The following is a 15,116-nucleotide window of genomic DNA, read 5'->3' on the forward strand; positions in this document are numbered from 1 at the left end:
CCTGTGGCACACCACTAACCACTGATTTCCAACCGGAAAAGGACCCATTTATCCCGACTCTCTGTTTTCTGTTCGCCAGCCAATTCTCTATCCATGCTAATACATTTCCTCTGACTCCGCGTACCTTTATCTTCTGCAGTAACCTTTTGTGTGGCACCTTATCGAATGCCTTTTGGAAATCTAAATACACCACATCCATCGGTACACCTCTATCCACCATGCTCGTTATATCCTCAAAGAATTCCAGTAAGTTAGTTAAACATGAGTTCACCACTACTCTCTGCTTTCTGTCCCTCAGCCTATTTTGTTTCCATGCAGCCACTGTCCCTTTAATCCCTGCAATTTTTCCAACAAATCTATTATGTGGTACTTAACCAAACGCCTTTTGAAAGTCCATATACACAACATTAACTGCACTACCCTCATCTACTATAGAATCATAGAATCTTAGAACTTTCCGGCGCAGAAAGAGGCCCATCGTGACCGTGGCAGCCGACAAAAAGGTATCCAGCCTAATCCCACTTGCCAGCTCGTGGTCCGTTACCTTGCAGGTCACGGCACTTCAAGTGCATATCCAGATTCTTTTTAAATGTGATGAGCGTTTCTGGCTCTATCGCCCTTTCCGGCAGTGAGTTCCAAATCCCCACCACCCTCTGGTTGAAAAAAAGTTCTCTTCAACTCCTCTCTAATCATTCTACCAATTACTTTAATACTGGTTATTGACCTCTCTGCTAGGGGAAATAAGTCCTTCCTATCCAATCAGTCTAGGCCCCTCATCATTTTATACACCTCAATCAAGTCTCTCCACAGCCTCCTCTGTTCCAAAGAAAATAACCACAACCTATCCAATCTTTCCTCATAGCGAAAATTCTCCAGTCCTTGCAACATCCTCGTAAATCTCCTCTGTATCCTCTCTAGTGCAAGCCCTGTAATGTGGTGACCAGAACTGTGCACAGTACTCTAGCTGTGGCCTAACTAGTGTTTTATATAGTTCAAGCTCTCTTGCTCTTACATTCAGTTTCATATATTAACCCATATTTTTCCAAGTACCAATTAATTTTGTCCCACATTATTATCTCTAACAGTTGCCCCACCACCAACTGGTTTGTAATTGGCATGCTTATCCCTCTCCTTTGTTTGAACAGGAGTGTAAAATTTGCAATCCTTCAGTCCTTGGGCACCACTCCCATTTCTAAGGAGGAATGGAAGATTGCAGCCAAAGCCTCCGCAATTTCCACGCTTATTAACTCCGGTAACCTAGGATGCATCTCATCCGGACAAAATGATTTTTCCACTTTGAGCACTGCCAATCTTTCAAGTACCCCCTCTTTATCTATTTTTATCCTATCCAATTCCTCTGCTACCTCGTCCTTGAAATGGAATTTTATTTTGTGACTCTAAACATGTAAAAAAAAGACACACACCTAATAATAATCATTCAGACATCCATTTTAGTTATATTGGGTACTCTTTGACCAGGTGTCATGAGACTCAATGCGCTAGTATTAATCTCCAATTGACACACATACTCCCTGTTGAGTCACTATACTGATATTATTCAATTAATGAGATTAATCACATTGATTCAATGTTTACGATTAATCAGACACAACGGGCTTGATTTCAACATGCCCACCTCCACACCTGACAACCAAGGGAGTGGCTGGGGCGGGTTAAAATATCAGGATCGAGCAACATGATCCCTATTGCGTCTGTCGTAATATAAACGCTGCGATTCAGGCCCTGATTGAGGCTCCCGCTAAAAGCAGGCATATGCAAAAGTCACGGCCTCATAGAATCATATAGTACAGCACAGAAGGTGGCCATTTGGCTCATCGAGTCTGTGTGGCTCTTTCGAAGAGCAATCCAGTTAGTCCCACTCTTTCCCTATATTCCAGCAAGTTTTTCTCCTTCCAGTATTTATCCAATTTCCTTTTGAAGGCTGCTATTGAATCCGTTTCCACTATCCTATTAGGCAGTGTATTCCAAAGCCTAATCACTCGGTGCGTAAAAAGGTTTTTCTTCATGCTTCGGGTTCTTTTCCCAATCACCTTAAATCTGTGCCCTCTCGTTATTGCCTGACAGCAGCAGCAGGGAGTTGATTGGCAAGTTTGGCAAGTTTTAAAACTTTACCTGTTTTTAAGCTCCTTGTAGGGTGGAAACAGGAGTACTCCACCCAGGCCTCACCAGGAAGCCTTTGGCCTCCCCAGCCCCGATCATAGCCTTGATCTCTGTAATGTTGTAATGTTGCCCCCTCACGATTGAAGCCCAAGCTTTTTATGCTCTATCCGCCTTCGAGCCTTCTCCCTACCATTGACTGCCAGGGACCATTCCCACGGGTCCTCAGCTGTAGTCCTCTGCCACTAATTTGCGCTCCCACTGACCAGCCAGGAAGTCAATCTAGTTGGATGTCAGAAGGGAGTCTGCGTTGATTTATTTAAATGAGACCTAGTCATTCGGTCCGGTAGGGCCTCCACAGCCCGTCCTTGCCAGGTTCTTCGCCAGCTATCAGACTTCCCCGCTACTGGGCTACCCCACACCCTTCCCACCCTCCCATTAATATTGGGGCCAATGTGCCAATATATTACACTTAAAAAGAAAAAGAAAGGACTTACATTGGTATAGCACCTTTCACGTCCTAAGGCCATCTCAAAGCATGTTTCAGCCAATTAAATACTTCTGAAGTTGTATGCAGGAAATGTGACAGACAAATTATGCACAATAAGCTCCCACAAAAAACAACGTGATAATGACCAGATGTTAGTTGAGGGAGAAATATTGGCTAGAACATCAGTGAGCCTGCTCTTCTCGGAATAGTGCTATGAGTTTTTTACATCCACCTGAGAGGGCAGACAGGGCCTCGGTCTAATGCCTCATCTGAAAGGCAGCAGCTTCAACAGTGCTGCCTCAGTACTGCACTGGAGTGTCAGCCTTCATCTTGTACTCAAGTTTCTGTTAATGTAATGTCAAACATTGAAACCTTTATTTTCAACACATTCCGTTCTGGGACAGACGTTTGTGCACTTTTGGAAGTGGCTTAGTGAATTAGTGAATGATGAGACATAATGGTATCTTCCCCCTCACCCCCCCCCCCCCCCCCCACACCACCACCACCACCACCACCCCACTGCCCCCACAATGGTCATGAGTGTGAAAGGAATGGTTTGGACATTGTAGGGATGCTTAATGGTGTTGGTGTGGGTGGTGCCAACAGTGTACAGCATCAAGTGAAGTAAATCTGGCCATGGTGAGGCCATCCCTCGCCTTCCGGGCACCAATGTGCTCAGGTGCTAATGCCCTGTGCTGTGCAGCATCAAGTGATTTCAGAGAAGGTTGGTGTGGTTGTTGGTGCTGCTAGTGTGCCTGGTGCTGCTGGTGTTGGGTTTGATCGTAGTCCAACTCTGAGGACCAAGGTGAGACAGTATAAAGGACCGCATGTTGATGGAATAGATGGCAGGTGATGTACAGATGACAGAAGCATTCTGTCAATGGCGAGAGAGTTCTTCCAATGAGGTGACACTGGATGGAGAGTGGAAAGTAGAAAGTCTGCAGAATCTGTGCTGGAAATGGACTGAGCAACAGCTTTTGGCTGAGGAAAGTGAAGATTTGTCAGGTGGGACCTTTCATGGACATTTGAAGCTGTCAAGGAATCAGCTGGAGCAATGGCCATTGAACTCCCACCTCAGGTTGACAGCTGTGGTCCCTGAACTGCATAGGTCCCGTAGCAATGAAGTTAAAGTGAAATGGTATATTTAAAAAAGCCTGCTAATCTGTCAACAAGGCAATAATGAGCTTAATTGAGTTGCCCGTTGGGTCAGGTCAGTGCTGACAGATCCGACACTGGGAAAGGCACGTGGCGGTGGGTTGATAGCGGGTTCCTGACATGCTGTAAAAAAAACACTTTCCCATCCGACCCCCTGGAAAATCCGGCCAATGTACTTCTGTTAATTGCTTTCTAATTCATTTTGCTGGTACTTGTCACGCACATACTCAGTGTACAGACAACAATACTCATAGACCCAGCGCACTAGAAGTGCAATGAATTTGACTTTGGTATTAGTTTTCACATCAGTGTTTCATACTTGTCTTACTAAAAAATAATTGTGGCACTGATTAGGATTAATTAGACATTTTATTTTAAAGCAATATATGTTTAACTTTTGTCTGCTGCCATTAACTTGATGGTGCTTGTTATATTTCTCTTATAGAGCCATTGGGTGTTTGTGTATTTGAAGGGGCAGAGTACCGTGTAAGTTGGTTATTTTGAAAGTGGCCTTTTCTTTCAATTTATTAGTTGATTTCAATAATGATAAAAACAAATTGACTAATTTTCTCCTGTCCATACAGCCTGGAGCAATTATTCCTATTTCCCTCTGTGAAAGGTGTACTTGCAACAACGACACAGATGCAGTAACTCAGTTGAACACCATGACATGTCGAACGGTTAAATGCAACAGGGAATGTGGACAAGTAAGAATTTATATATTTGATTATCTGAGAATGGTCAATCATTTTGGAGTAATTAAATGGAGAATATTCATTGAGGGTTGGTGATTACAGAAAGGAAACCACTAAATAGTGCTGGCTGTGTAACTCACAAGTACCACAGGCGGCATGCATGTTGTCCTCAGTCCTCTGCCAGACAACCCCTAACAGCAGTTGAGATACAACGGCAGTAGAAACTTGGGAGCAGTTTGACCATGACTGATCTATGTCCTATCAGAGGAAACAGTGTTAAAGTCATTCACAGGATGTGAGTGGAGCGGGCAAGACCAGCATTTATTGCCCATCCTTAATTGCCCTCGAGCAGCTTGTTGGGGGCAGTTAAGAGTCAACCACATTGCTGTGGGTCTGGAGTCACATATAGGCCAGACTGGGTAAGGACGGCAGATTGCCTTCCCTAAAGGACATTAGTGAACCAGATGGATTTTTACGACAATTGGTAGTTGCATGGTCACCATTACTGATACTAACTTTTTATTCCAGATTTATTTAACTGAATTTAAATTCCCCAGCTGCCATCATGGGATTTGAACTCTTGTCTCTGGATTATTAGTAACATTACCACTATGCTATCATTCCCTCAGAGGCCAAGTACAATCAAGTATTGAAACTAAACATTTAGAAATTAAAAACAAGTTACAATTTTACCTCTTAAGTATTTTGCACAAACACTTTGGGCCCAAGTTTCCACATGATTTGCGCCTGATTTTTAGGAGCAACTGGTGGAGAACGGACTATCTTAGAAATCACAATTCTCCACATTTTTTTTTCTGCAGTTCTAGTCAGGTAGAACAGTTCTAGTTTAGAACAGAATTTTTTCTTCAAAAGGGGGTGTGTCCGGCCACTGACGCCTGATTTCAAAGTTTCCACAGTGAAAACGTACTCCAAACTAACTTAGAATGGAGCAAGTGAAGATTTTTGTAGAACTGAAAAAACCTTGTCTGCACATTAAAAAAATCAGACGCAGGTTACAAATTAGGCGTCCAGAACGAGGTGGGGGGGGGAAGGGAAGTCATTAAATTCTATAATAGATCCTTATTTATACTTATACAAATATTATACAAATAAATCCAACCTGAATAAAAATTTATAAGCAAAGAAAAGATTAAATAAACCATCTTCCTACCTGTGTGAAAGTGCTTCAGCCAGGGAGAATGCTGCAGGAAGCCTCACAAGTTGAGGCAGCCGTTCGTTCCCGACGGCAGGGGGGGAGGAGGAAGCTGTTCCCGACGACGGGCGGGCGGGGGGGGGAGGGAGGGAGTGCAGGCCCGACCGACCGACCGAACGCAGCAGGGGGGAAGGAAGCCGTTCCAGACGGACGGAGGGAGGGAGGGAGGGAGGGCCCGACCGACTGACCGAACGCAGCGGGGGTGGGGGGAGGAAGCCGTTCCCGACGGCGGGCGGGGGGGGGGGAAGGAGACAGTGAGAAGGCTGCAGGAAGCCTCAGAAATTGAGCAGCCATTCCCGACGGCAGGGGTGGGGGAGGCCGTCGGGAAACGGCTGCCTCAACTTCTGAGGCTTCCTGCAGCCTTCTCACTGCTGCAAGAAGCCTCAGTGCTGATCATGGAAGGGCAATGTGCTTTTATTAAAAAATGTTCAAAAATTAAACAGCTACAAAGAACTACAAAAATGGCCGAGTGCCAATGTTTCCTTCACACTGCGCGTGCGTAAACGCTCCAACGCGCACGGTTTCCGGCAGGAAAAAAACTAATTTAAATGGTACCCGCCCCCTCCCACTTACAAAATCGGCGTGAGTGGTAGGCTCCGCCCCCCTGGGCGCCGCGCCAAGCAGACATGGAGCTGCAGGGCGCTCCAGAATCGCGCGTTTTTTTTCCGGCGCCGTTTTTGGCGCGTAAAACAGGCGCCCAGCTCAGAGGGGCGCCCGTTTTTTATCGTGTGGAAACTTGGGCTCTTTAAATCTAGGTTTTTTTGTGGGAGTAACCAATGTATTTTGCAACAGGGATTTGAGTACCAAGCGGTGATTGGAGAATGTTGTGGTAAATGTGTCCAGACTAACTGCGTGATACATCTGGGAGACCAATCGGTCCATCTACTGCCGGTTTGTATAATTATTATTTTAAAATAAATAATTGATTCTCTGCTACTTTATTTTGTGCCAATAAATCAGTAATTATTACGAGTTGATAATGAACACATACTGGAGAATATGATCACTTCCTTACCTGTCTCCATGCCTTCCTGCTGCTTTTCGCTCTCTCTCTCTCTCACTCTCTGATTCCTGTTCTGCTATCGGTTCTCTTTTCTTCACTTCTCTCTCATTTACTCTTTTGCCACTCTCTGTGTCATCTTCGGCTTCTTGCTGTCTTTTTCTTCTTTTCTTTCGGGTGGGAGGTGATGGATGAGGAAAAAAGCTCAAAACGGAGGTGAAAGTTGTGTGTAAAATGTGACCCTCAGAGGCTGCTTTCTTATTGCCTGCCCCAGGTTCTCCTGCTTCCCCCACTCCTTGCTCCCACCACATACCATACTCCTTCACCTTCCTATCATTGCATCCATACTACCACTAGCCTACCTTTTAACTACCCACTCAACACCTATATCTTTCCTTCCCTCTTGCTCTGCTTTTATTCACCCTACTGTTAACCCTCCATGCACTCTTCCCCAGTCCCACTTGCTCCCCACAAGTCTACCCTCCCTACTTGTCTGTTTCCATCAAAGAGGCTTTCTTTGCTTCCAAAGGTCAGCTTTTAAAAAATAAATCGAATTAGAATGAGGAGACAAATTGTCTGTCTGTATATTTGAGTCTTCCTCTTTGTCTCTCTCTCTCTCTCACTTTCTTTCTCTTTATCTCAAAGGTGCTAGAAGTTTAAATCTCTGTCCCAAAGATGTAATTAACATTTGAGTTTTTTCCGCTGTAAACATAGTAGCCATGAGTCACCATTCAGCTCCTCAAGTCTGATCAGCCATTTAATTAGATTTTGGCTGATCTCTACCTCAACTCTATGTATGTGCCTTTCTTCCATATCCCTTGATACCCTTCATTGACAAAAAATCTATTGATCTCAGTCTAGAAACTTTCAATTGATCTAGCATCCAGTTTTTTGGTGGTGTGGGGTATTTCATTTGAAAAAGTGCTTCCTGATTTCACTCCTAAATGGTCTAACTCTAATTTTAACAATATGCTTCCTTGTTCTAGACTGCCCCACTCGAGATTATAATGCATTTGTAGCTACCCTACTAAGTCCCTTAATCATTTAAATACCTCCATTAGATCATCCCTCAACATTCTAAACTCAAGAGAAGACAAGCCAAGTTTATGCAAACTGTATTCATAAATTAACCCTTGAAGTCTGTGATGTACTCCCTCCCAGGTCAATAGATCTTTCCTGAGGGTCAGTATTCAAAACTGGGCACAGTAATCAAGACGGGTCTAACCAAAGCTCTATACAGTCAAGCATCATTTCCTTACTTTTGATATCCAATCTTCTTGATATAAGGATCAATATTAGTTTTGCCTTTATTGATTCCTTTTTTCACCTATGCACTAGCTTTTAGTGATTTTTGTACATGAACACCTTTGCATCTCCACACCTCCGAGTTTCTTACCATTAAAAAAACAAAACATGGGAGAAATAGTCAGTTGGTTTCAAAATTAAACTGCTCTTTTCCTGAAAATTGAAAAAACATTAAATGAAGAAAGACACATTGTAACTCTCCCTAACCTCTGTCTCTGATCCCAGTCTATCTCTCTTCCTCAATGTTCTTCCTCTCTCACCTCTCTCTCTTACTCTAGTTTCTTTCTCTCATAGGCAAACGATTATGACATCTTCTAACTGTCCAAAAAGCAAAAATGAGTTGCCTTCAAAATTCAATTGCTTTTAAAATAAAATGAACTAACATTATTTCTCTCGCTCTCCCCTCCCATCAGCACGATACATCTTCTAATCATTATAGAACATAAAGCAAAAGTTGAGTAGGCTGGATCTTTACTCGTTGGAGTTCAGAAGGATGAGGGGTGATCTTATAGAAACATTCAAAATAATGAAAGGGATAGACAAGATAGAGGCAGAGAGGTTGTTTCCACTGGTTGGGGAGACTAGAACTAGGGGGCATAGCCTCAAAATACGGGGGAGACAATTTAAAACCGAGTTGAGAAGGAATTTCTTCTCCCAGAGGGTTGTGAATCTGTGGAATTCTCTGCCCAAGGAAGCAGTTGAGGCTAGCTCATTGAATGTATTCAAATCCCAGTAAGATAGATTTTTAACCAATAAGGGAATTAAGGGTTATGGGGAGCGGGCGGGTAAGTGGAGCTGAGTCCAAGGCCAGATCAGCTATGATTTTGTTAAATGGCGGAGCAGGCTCGAGGGGCTAGATGGCCTACTCCTGTTCCTAATTCTTATGTTCTTATGTATGTAACAGGTGTTTAATCACAGTGCATTGCTTCACTTTGTCCCACATACAAACACCCTCAAACAGCGTCTCCGTTTATTTAGGGTACATTATATTTATTTATTTAGGGTAGATGGTGGTAAAGTACAGATCAGCTATGATCTAATTGAATGGTGGAACAGACTCGAAGGGCTGAATAGCCTACACCTGTTCCCATGTCCTAGGTTTCAAAATAGACTCAATATTAATTTTACCTGAAAGATTTGAAATTTGTCCTTCTGCTTTTCAAAATTATTTGAAGATAAGCGACTGTGCAGCAACTGCTGGAAACTAAAACCAAATTCACTGATACAGCTGATTGAATGGTACTAATAGACTCTGAAGTGATGTACACTGTACAGTGTACAGTGGATGTGGTGTATTTGGATTTTCAGAAGGCATTCGATAAGGTGCCAGACAAGAGGTTATTGAACAAAATTAGGGTTCATGGGATTGCGGGTAATATACTAGCATGGATTGAGGATTGGTTAACGAACAGAAAACAGAGAGTAGGAATAAACCAGTCATTTTCGGGTTGGCAGGCTGTAACTAGTGGGGTGCCGCAAGGATCGGTGCTTGGGCCCCAGCTATTCACAATCTATATCAATGATTTGAATGAGGGGACCAAATGTAATATAATCCAAGTTTACTGATGATACAAAGCTAGGTGGGAATGTAAGCTGTGAGGAGGACGCAAAGAGACTTCAAGGGGATATAGACAGGTTAAATGAGTGGGCAAGAACATGGCAAATGGAATATAATGTGGGGAAATGTGAAGTTATCCACTTTGGTAGGAAAAATAGAAAAGCAGTGTATTTTTTAAATGGTGAGAGATTGGGAAATGTTGGTGTTCAGAGGGACCTCGGTGTCCTTGTACACAAATCACTGAAAGTTAACATGCAGGTACAGCAAGTAATTAAGAAAGCAAATAGAATGTTGCCCTTTATTATAAGAGTAAAGACATCTTATTGCAATTATAGAGGGCCATGGTGAGACCACACCTGAATTACTGGTCTCCTTACCTAAGGAAGGATATACTTGCCATTGAGGGAGTGCAACGAAGGCTCACCAGACTGATTCCTGGGATGGGGGGGATTGTCCTATGAGGAGAGATTGAGTAGACTAGGCCTATATTCCATAGAGTTTCGAAGAATGAGAGGTGATCTCATTGAAACATACAAAATTCTTACAAGGCTAGACAGGGTAGATGCAGGAAGGATGTTTCCTCTGGCTGGGGAGTCGAGAACCAAGGGTCACAGTCTCAGAATAAGGAATCGGTCATTTAGGACTGAGATGAGGAGAAACTTCTTCACTCAGGGGGTGATGAATCTTTGGAATTCTCTACCCCAGAGGGCTGTGGAGGCTCAGTCTTTGAGTATGTTCAAGACAGAGATCGATAGATTTTTGGATATTAAGGGAATCAAGATTTAAATGTAACCTTTAGGGCTGCTGACCAAGGGCCGTGCGGCTCTTTGTCGGCCGGCGGGGACATGATGGGCCGAAATGGCCTCCATCTGCGCTGTAAGTTTGTATGTTTCTATGTTTCTATATAGGGACAATGCAGGAAAGAAGAGTTGAGGTAGAAGATCAGTCATGATCTTATTGATCGAGGGGCCAAATGACCTACTCCTGCTCCTAATTCTTATGTTCTTATATTCTACCTGCCCAAATTGCATAATTCAAATTCATCTCACAGAGTCAGAGTTCTGGGCAACAATACCAAGTCCAAGCTTAGGTTTTTGAGGAAGGTGAGGCCCTCAAGTAAAAAACTTTAATGAAGGGATTAATACAAAAGATATTTGGTGTATACATTTTATCATGTTACTGTGGAGTATGATTTTTTTGCTTTGGTTAAATTCTTGTTCTGAACATTATAAATTTCAGTTGCTGAGAATAAATGGCAATGAAAAAAGATCAAAACTATTTTGAGTGATTTATGGAAATCTGGTAGGCAGACTGCAATAATGGGATGATATACAGTCACTGTAAAATAACAGCTATTTTGTGTCACACACTGTGACGCGTTCAACATCGAAAATACTTATTACAACATTATCTAAAGATAAAACAAGAACTACGGGTACTTTTAATGAGTTTTTGATGAAACACACACGCCACATACCAAATTTAATACAGAATAAATTAGTAATACTTTTTGAACTCACTGTTATCTTCTTTTTTCATACTGGTTTAGCCTGGGAAGATGTGGCCTTCACCTTATGACAACTGTACAGTTTATGAATGCATAGAATTGAATTACGGCTTAATATCTACCAGTTCCAAGGTTGTTTGCCCTGGTTTTAATCCCGACGAATGTGAACCAGTGAGTATGCACACGTTACATGAAATACTTAATGGAACTGTAACTTTGTATTAATTTATAAATGAGCTGCATTGTTTAAAATTAGGCCAAAAATGGAAATCTATTAAAATTATTCTAACATTGCCTTCCAGTGTTAATACATAGCAATTAAAATAAAATACAAAAAAAGCCTTTACTGAGTTCGCATTCAAAAATTCGAATTGGTACAAACTGTACTTGGTGCAAGTCGCACTGCAAGAATTTACAGTGCTTCTCTGCTGTTACTTGCATCCTCAGACTCACAGGGGACGGAGGAAGCTTGTTGGGGAAAATTATTTCAAGCAGATCTCAAAAAGAATATGGGAATGTTAATTATTATTGACTCAAGTTACAGATGACAAATGTTAATTTGAATGATGAATAAGAATCCTGTGTCAACATGTTGCTAGTTCTTGATCCTCCCACTTACTATCTATTTACAAAATATACAACTCACCATAACATAATCTTTAACATTATTTGAGATTTTACATTTATAACTTTGTTTGATGCTGCAGGACAAGATTACTACAACTGAAAATGGCTGTTGTAAGACATGTAAGTATTGAAAATGTGTTACTCGTTCTTTAAACCACTCAATAGAAAAAATCTTCCATTTATTCATCTGGCTTTATGATGAATGAAAAAATACCCAAGGCTAAAAGATTCATTACAGTACTCAGTGACCGCGATTTTTCTGGCGCTCAGCAAACCCGATTTTTGGCAGGTCAGCTGTGAAACTTTAAATGATTGACAGCGGGAACCCGCTGTCAAAATATACACACCTGTATTTCCCGATGTCGGGTCCATCAGCACTGAGCAGACCTAACAGGCAGTGGCGGGTACCCAATTCAAATCAGGTGTGGCTTGTTTAAAGCCACCAAACAATGCTTTTTTCCCCAACTTTTTAACTTTCACAGGCCTCCCAGCGGTTGCCTGCTGTGCCTAGACCTTGGCAGTGAAGCTGAGGCAGGTCAGTGGCCATTCAATTAGCTGATGAGTTGACAGCTTCACATGTCGGCTCAAAGCTCCCAGCTGATTCAGATACCTTCCCTTAAGATCTAGCATCTGGAACCTATATTTCCACTACAGATTCCGGATGCTGCAAGTCTTTACACAAGTCTCCATGCAGTCTGACCTCGTTACCTCTCCCATCATTGACAGATCGCTTCTGCCATCTTTACTTCAATTGCCATCTATTCCATCTGCACTTTATACTCCCTCACCTTGGTCCTCAGAATCTGACCAGGATCAGCCCCAACACCAGCATTACCAGGCACACCAACCATACCAACCTTCGCTGCAATCACTTGATGCTGTGCAGGACAGAGGGCATCAGCACCCAACCACATTGCTGCCCGGGATGACCTCACCATGGCCACATTTACTTCACGATGCTGTACACCCTGGCTGACACATGATGTGCCTGGTTACACCACCCCACACCAACACCATAAAGCATCCCTACAATGCTCAAACCATTCCTTTCACACTCATCAGCATTGCAGGGGGTACCATTATGTCTCACCATTCACTGCAACTCACTAAGCCACTTCACAAATCTGTCCTCCTGACCATATCCCTGTTTGTGCTATCCTCTGCAATGTGTAACCAGGCTGCGTTGGTTTCCTGGGGACATCTCTTCTGCCCACTGGAAGGGAAAGGAACCTTCCTACATGTTGTGACTCCCTCCATGCTTATGGAGGGAGTCATGGGAGAGCCTAGGTGCAGCCGTGCCCCTCTGTGCAGTGTCTGTCAGTGTTTACAGCACCTCAATGCTGCAGAACACTGATAGCACAACAGTCAAAAGAAAGTTGGCCATGGTCCCTTTAAGGAAACTGGCTGATGATGAGTCATCAAATGATGTCACCAGCCCCATTTCCACTAATTGGCCGGGAATCGCACTGGGCGAGGTTCAGGCTCAATTAGGGAAAATTAATTTCAGAGGCCAGGATGGAGACAGCAGCAGAGTCGGGATCCATCACCGATGTTGCCCGCCACGGACCCGCTGAGATTTGTAAAGTCGCGGCCCATGTGTGCCAATGTTACACAAACTGAGATGCCACTTGCTAAAGATTAAGACATTCATTGCAATGCCACTTGGTGTAAAACGTTTAATAGTTTTATTCATCTTTTTGCTCAGTGAAAATAACACTAACTTATATTAAAATATCAACATTTAAATAATAGATCCACAAAAATATGAGTAGGATACGCTCACCTCCAACTGTTGAAATAGAAAATTTGGATCTGTTTCATTAACCCCAATTTTCATAAGCCATTTTAGCTATCAAACCGGTGCTATTAGTTAGCTAGTGTTGTTTTCTTTTCATATTGGAAGTCCTATACTCAGTTTCTAAATGATTAAATTTACAATCATAACACAGGTCAAGAGAAACAGAGTTGTAAGCGTACAAAGGTGATGGTCCAGATTGAGCACGATGGCTGTATTTCATTGGACAAAGTGGAAATGACAGCATGTGAAGGAATGTGTGGTACTTACTCCATGTAAGTGACAATTGTTTTATTTGATGTTTTATTATTATGAAAGAGGGCTTTGGCTCATGTTTTCTCATGTTTCAATTCTCTTATACTATAGTTATTCTTCGGAAGCAAATTCAATGGAGCACAAATGTATTTGTTGTCAAGAGGTGAAGACCCACCAAAAAGAAACGATCTTTTTGTGCCCTGATGGAAATACTGTTCAATACCCATACATCTATGTGGATGCATGTGATTGCGTAGATAATAACTGCGAGGAATCAACCAACCCACCTCTTAACAGCACAGTGTACAAAACTCGAGCAAAACGCAGTGCAGACGGGAACAATGAGTCTGAAGACAAGCCGAGCTCGATCAATTCAGAAAGAGAGACGGACATCACAAGCATCAACAAAGCAAATGAATCCAACAAAGGTCAAGTGGAAGGAAACCTAGAAATGAACCTTCAAGAAAACCTACCTAAGGGAAGAAAGCAAAGGCACAGTAGACGAGCAAATGCCAAGAAGCTTATAAACCACATATAAAAGAAATTTATGAAAGCAAATCTAATTCATTCTATTTGAAAATCTAACAGCTTTTTAGTTCCAAAGCTTACACTGTTGATGTTTGTCAGCTTTATTCTTTTGTTCAAATTATTTTCTAATGAAACAATTTTATGCTGAAAAAGATGAACATTTCTATTTATTGTCCTGTGTGATATGCCAATAAAATGTCTTACTGTGTGCAAAAGGTAGATATCTGTCAATAATTCTAATAAATAAATAAACTATATATACACATTTATCTATCATGTCAAAGCTTTTGTTTTTTGTACTGGGGGCCGAGATTGCCCCTTTTTATAGCCCCAGCAGGCACTAACTGGGCACTAACTTTTTATCACCTGAGCACGGTGGCCAGAGCGCCGCCGCCGCCCCCCCCCCCCCCCCCGGAATTGCCCCTGGGATTCTGCGGGCGAAAACGGGGTTTGCGCCGTGCCCCGTAGTTTTCGCCCTGGCCGGGGCGCACATGGCGATGAGAAATAAGTGATGAAAAGACAGATGCTTTACTCACAGAAACATAGCACCATAGAAAATAGGTGCAGGAATAGGCCATTTGGCCATTCGAGCTTGCACCACCATTCAATATGATCATGGCTGATCATGCAACTTCAGTACCCCAATCCTGCTTTCTCTCCATACCCGTTGATCCCTTTAGCCATAAGGACCACATATAACTCCCTTCTGAATATATCTAACGAACTGGCCTCAACACTTTCTGTGGTAGAGAATTCCACAGGTTCACAATTCTGTGAGTGAAGTCGTTTCTCCTCATCTCGGTCCTAAATGGCTTACCCCTTATCCTTAGACTGTGACCCCCTGGTTCTGGACTTCCCCAACATCAGGAA

At 42.7% G+C, this 15,116-nt stretch overlaps 1 protein-coding gene across 2 annotated transcripts in view; it reads left to right on the forward strand.

Annotated features, from left to right (window-relative positions):
• Positions 1-14,452, forward strand: part of LOC139279952 (mucin-2-like) — a 54,172-nt gene extending 39,720 nt beyond the window's left edge. Inside the window, exons 13-19 of one of the 2 annotated variants that reach the window (XM_070899299.1) lie at positions 4,209-4,249; positions 4,348-4,470; positions 6,464-6,562; positions 11,084-11,212; positions 11,749-11,788; positions 13,618-13,738; positions 13,830-14,452. In XM_070899299.1, the coding sequence (XP_070755400.1) occupies positions 4,209-4,249; positions 4,348-4,470; positions 6,464-6,562; positions 11,084-11,212; positions 11,749-11,788; positions 13,618-13,738; positions 13,830-14,256 (980 nt within the window). In that variant the 3' untranslated portion in view covers positions 14,257-14,452. Of the gene's footprint in view, positions 1-4,208; positions 4,250-4,347; positions 4,471-6,463; positions 6,563-11,083; positions 11,213-11,748; positions 11,789-13,617; positions 13,739-13,829 lie in introns of those variants that run through there. The other variant, XM_070899300.1, reaches the window with a different exon arrangement.
• Positions 14,453-15,116: the final 664 nt, after the last annotated feature.

Source organism: Pristiophorus japonicus, chromosome 14, assembly GCF_044704955.1.
Source record: "Pristiophorus japonicus isolate sPriJap1 chromosome 14, sPriJap1.hap1, whole genome shotgun sequence".
Lineage (NCBI taxonomy): Eukaryota > Metazoa > Chordata > Chondrichthyes > Pristiophoridae > Pristiophorus > Pristiophorus japonicus.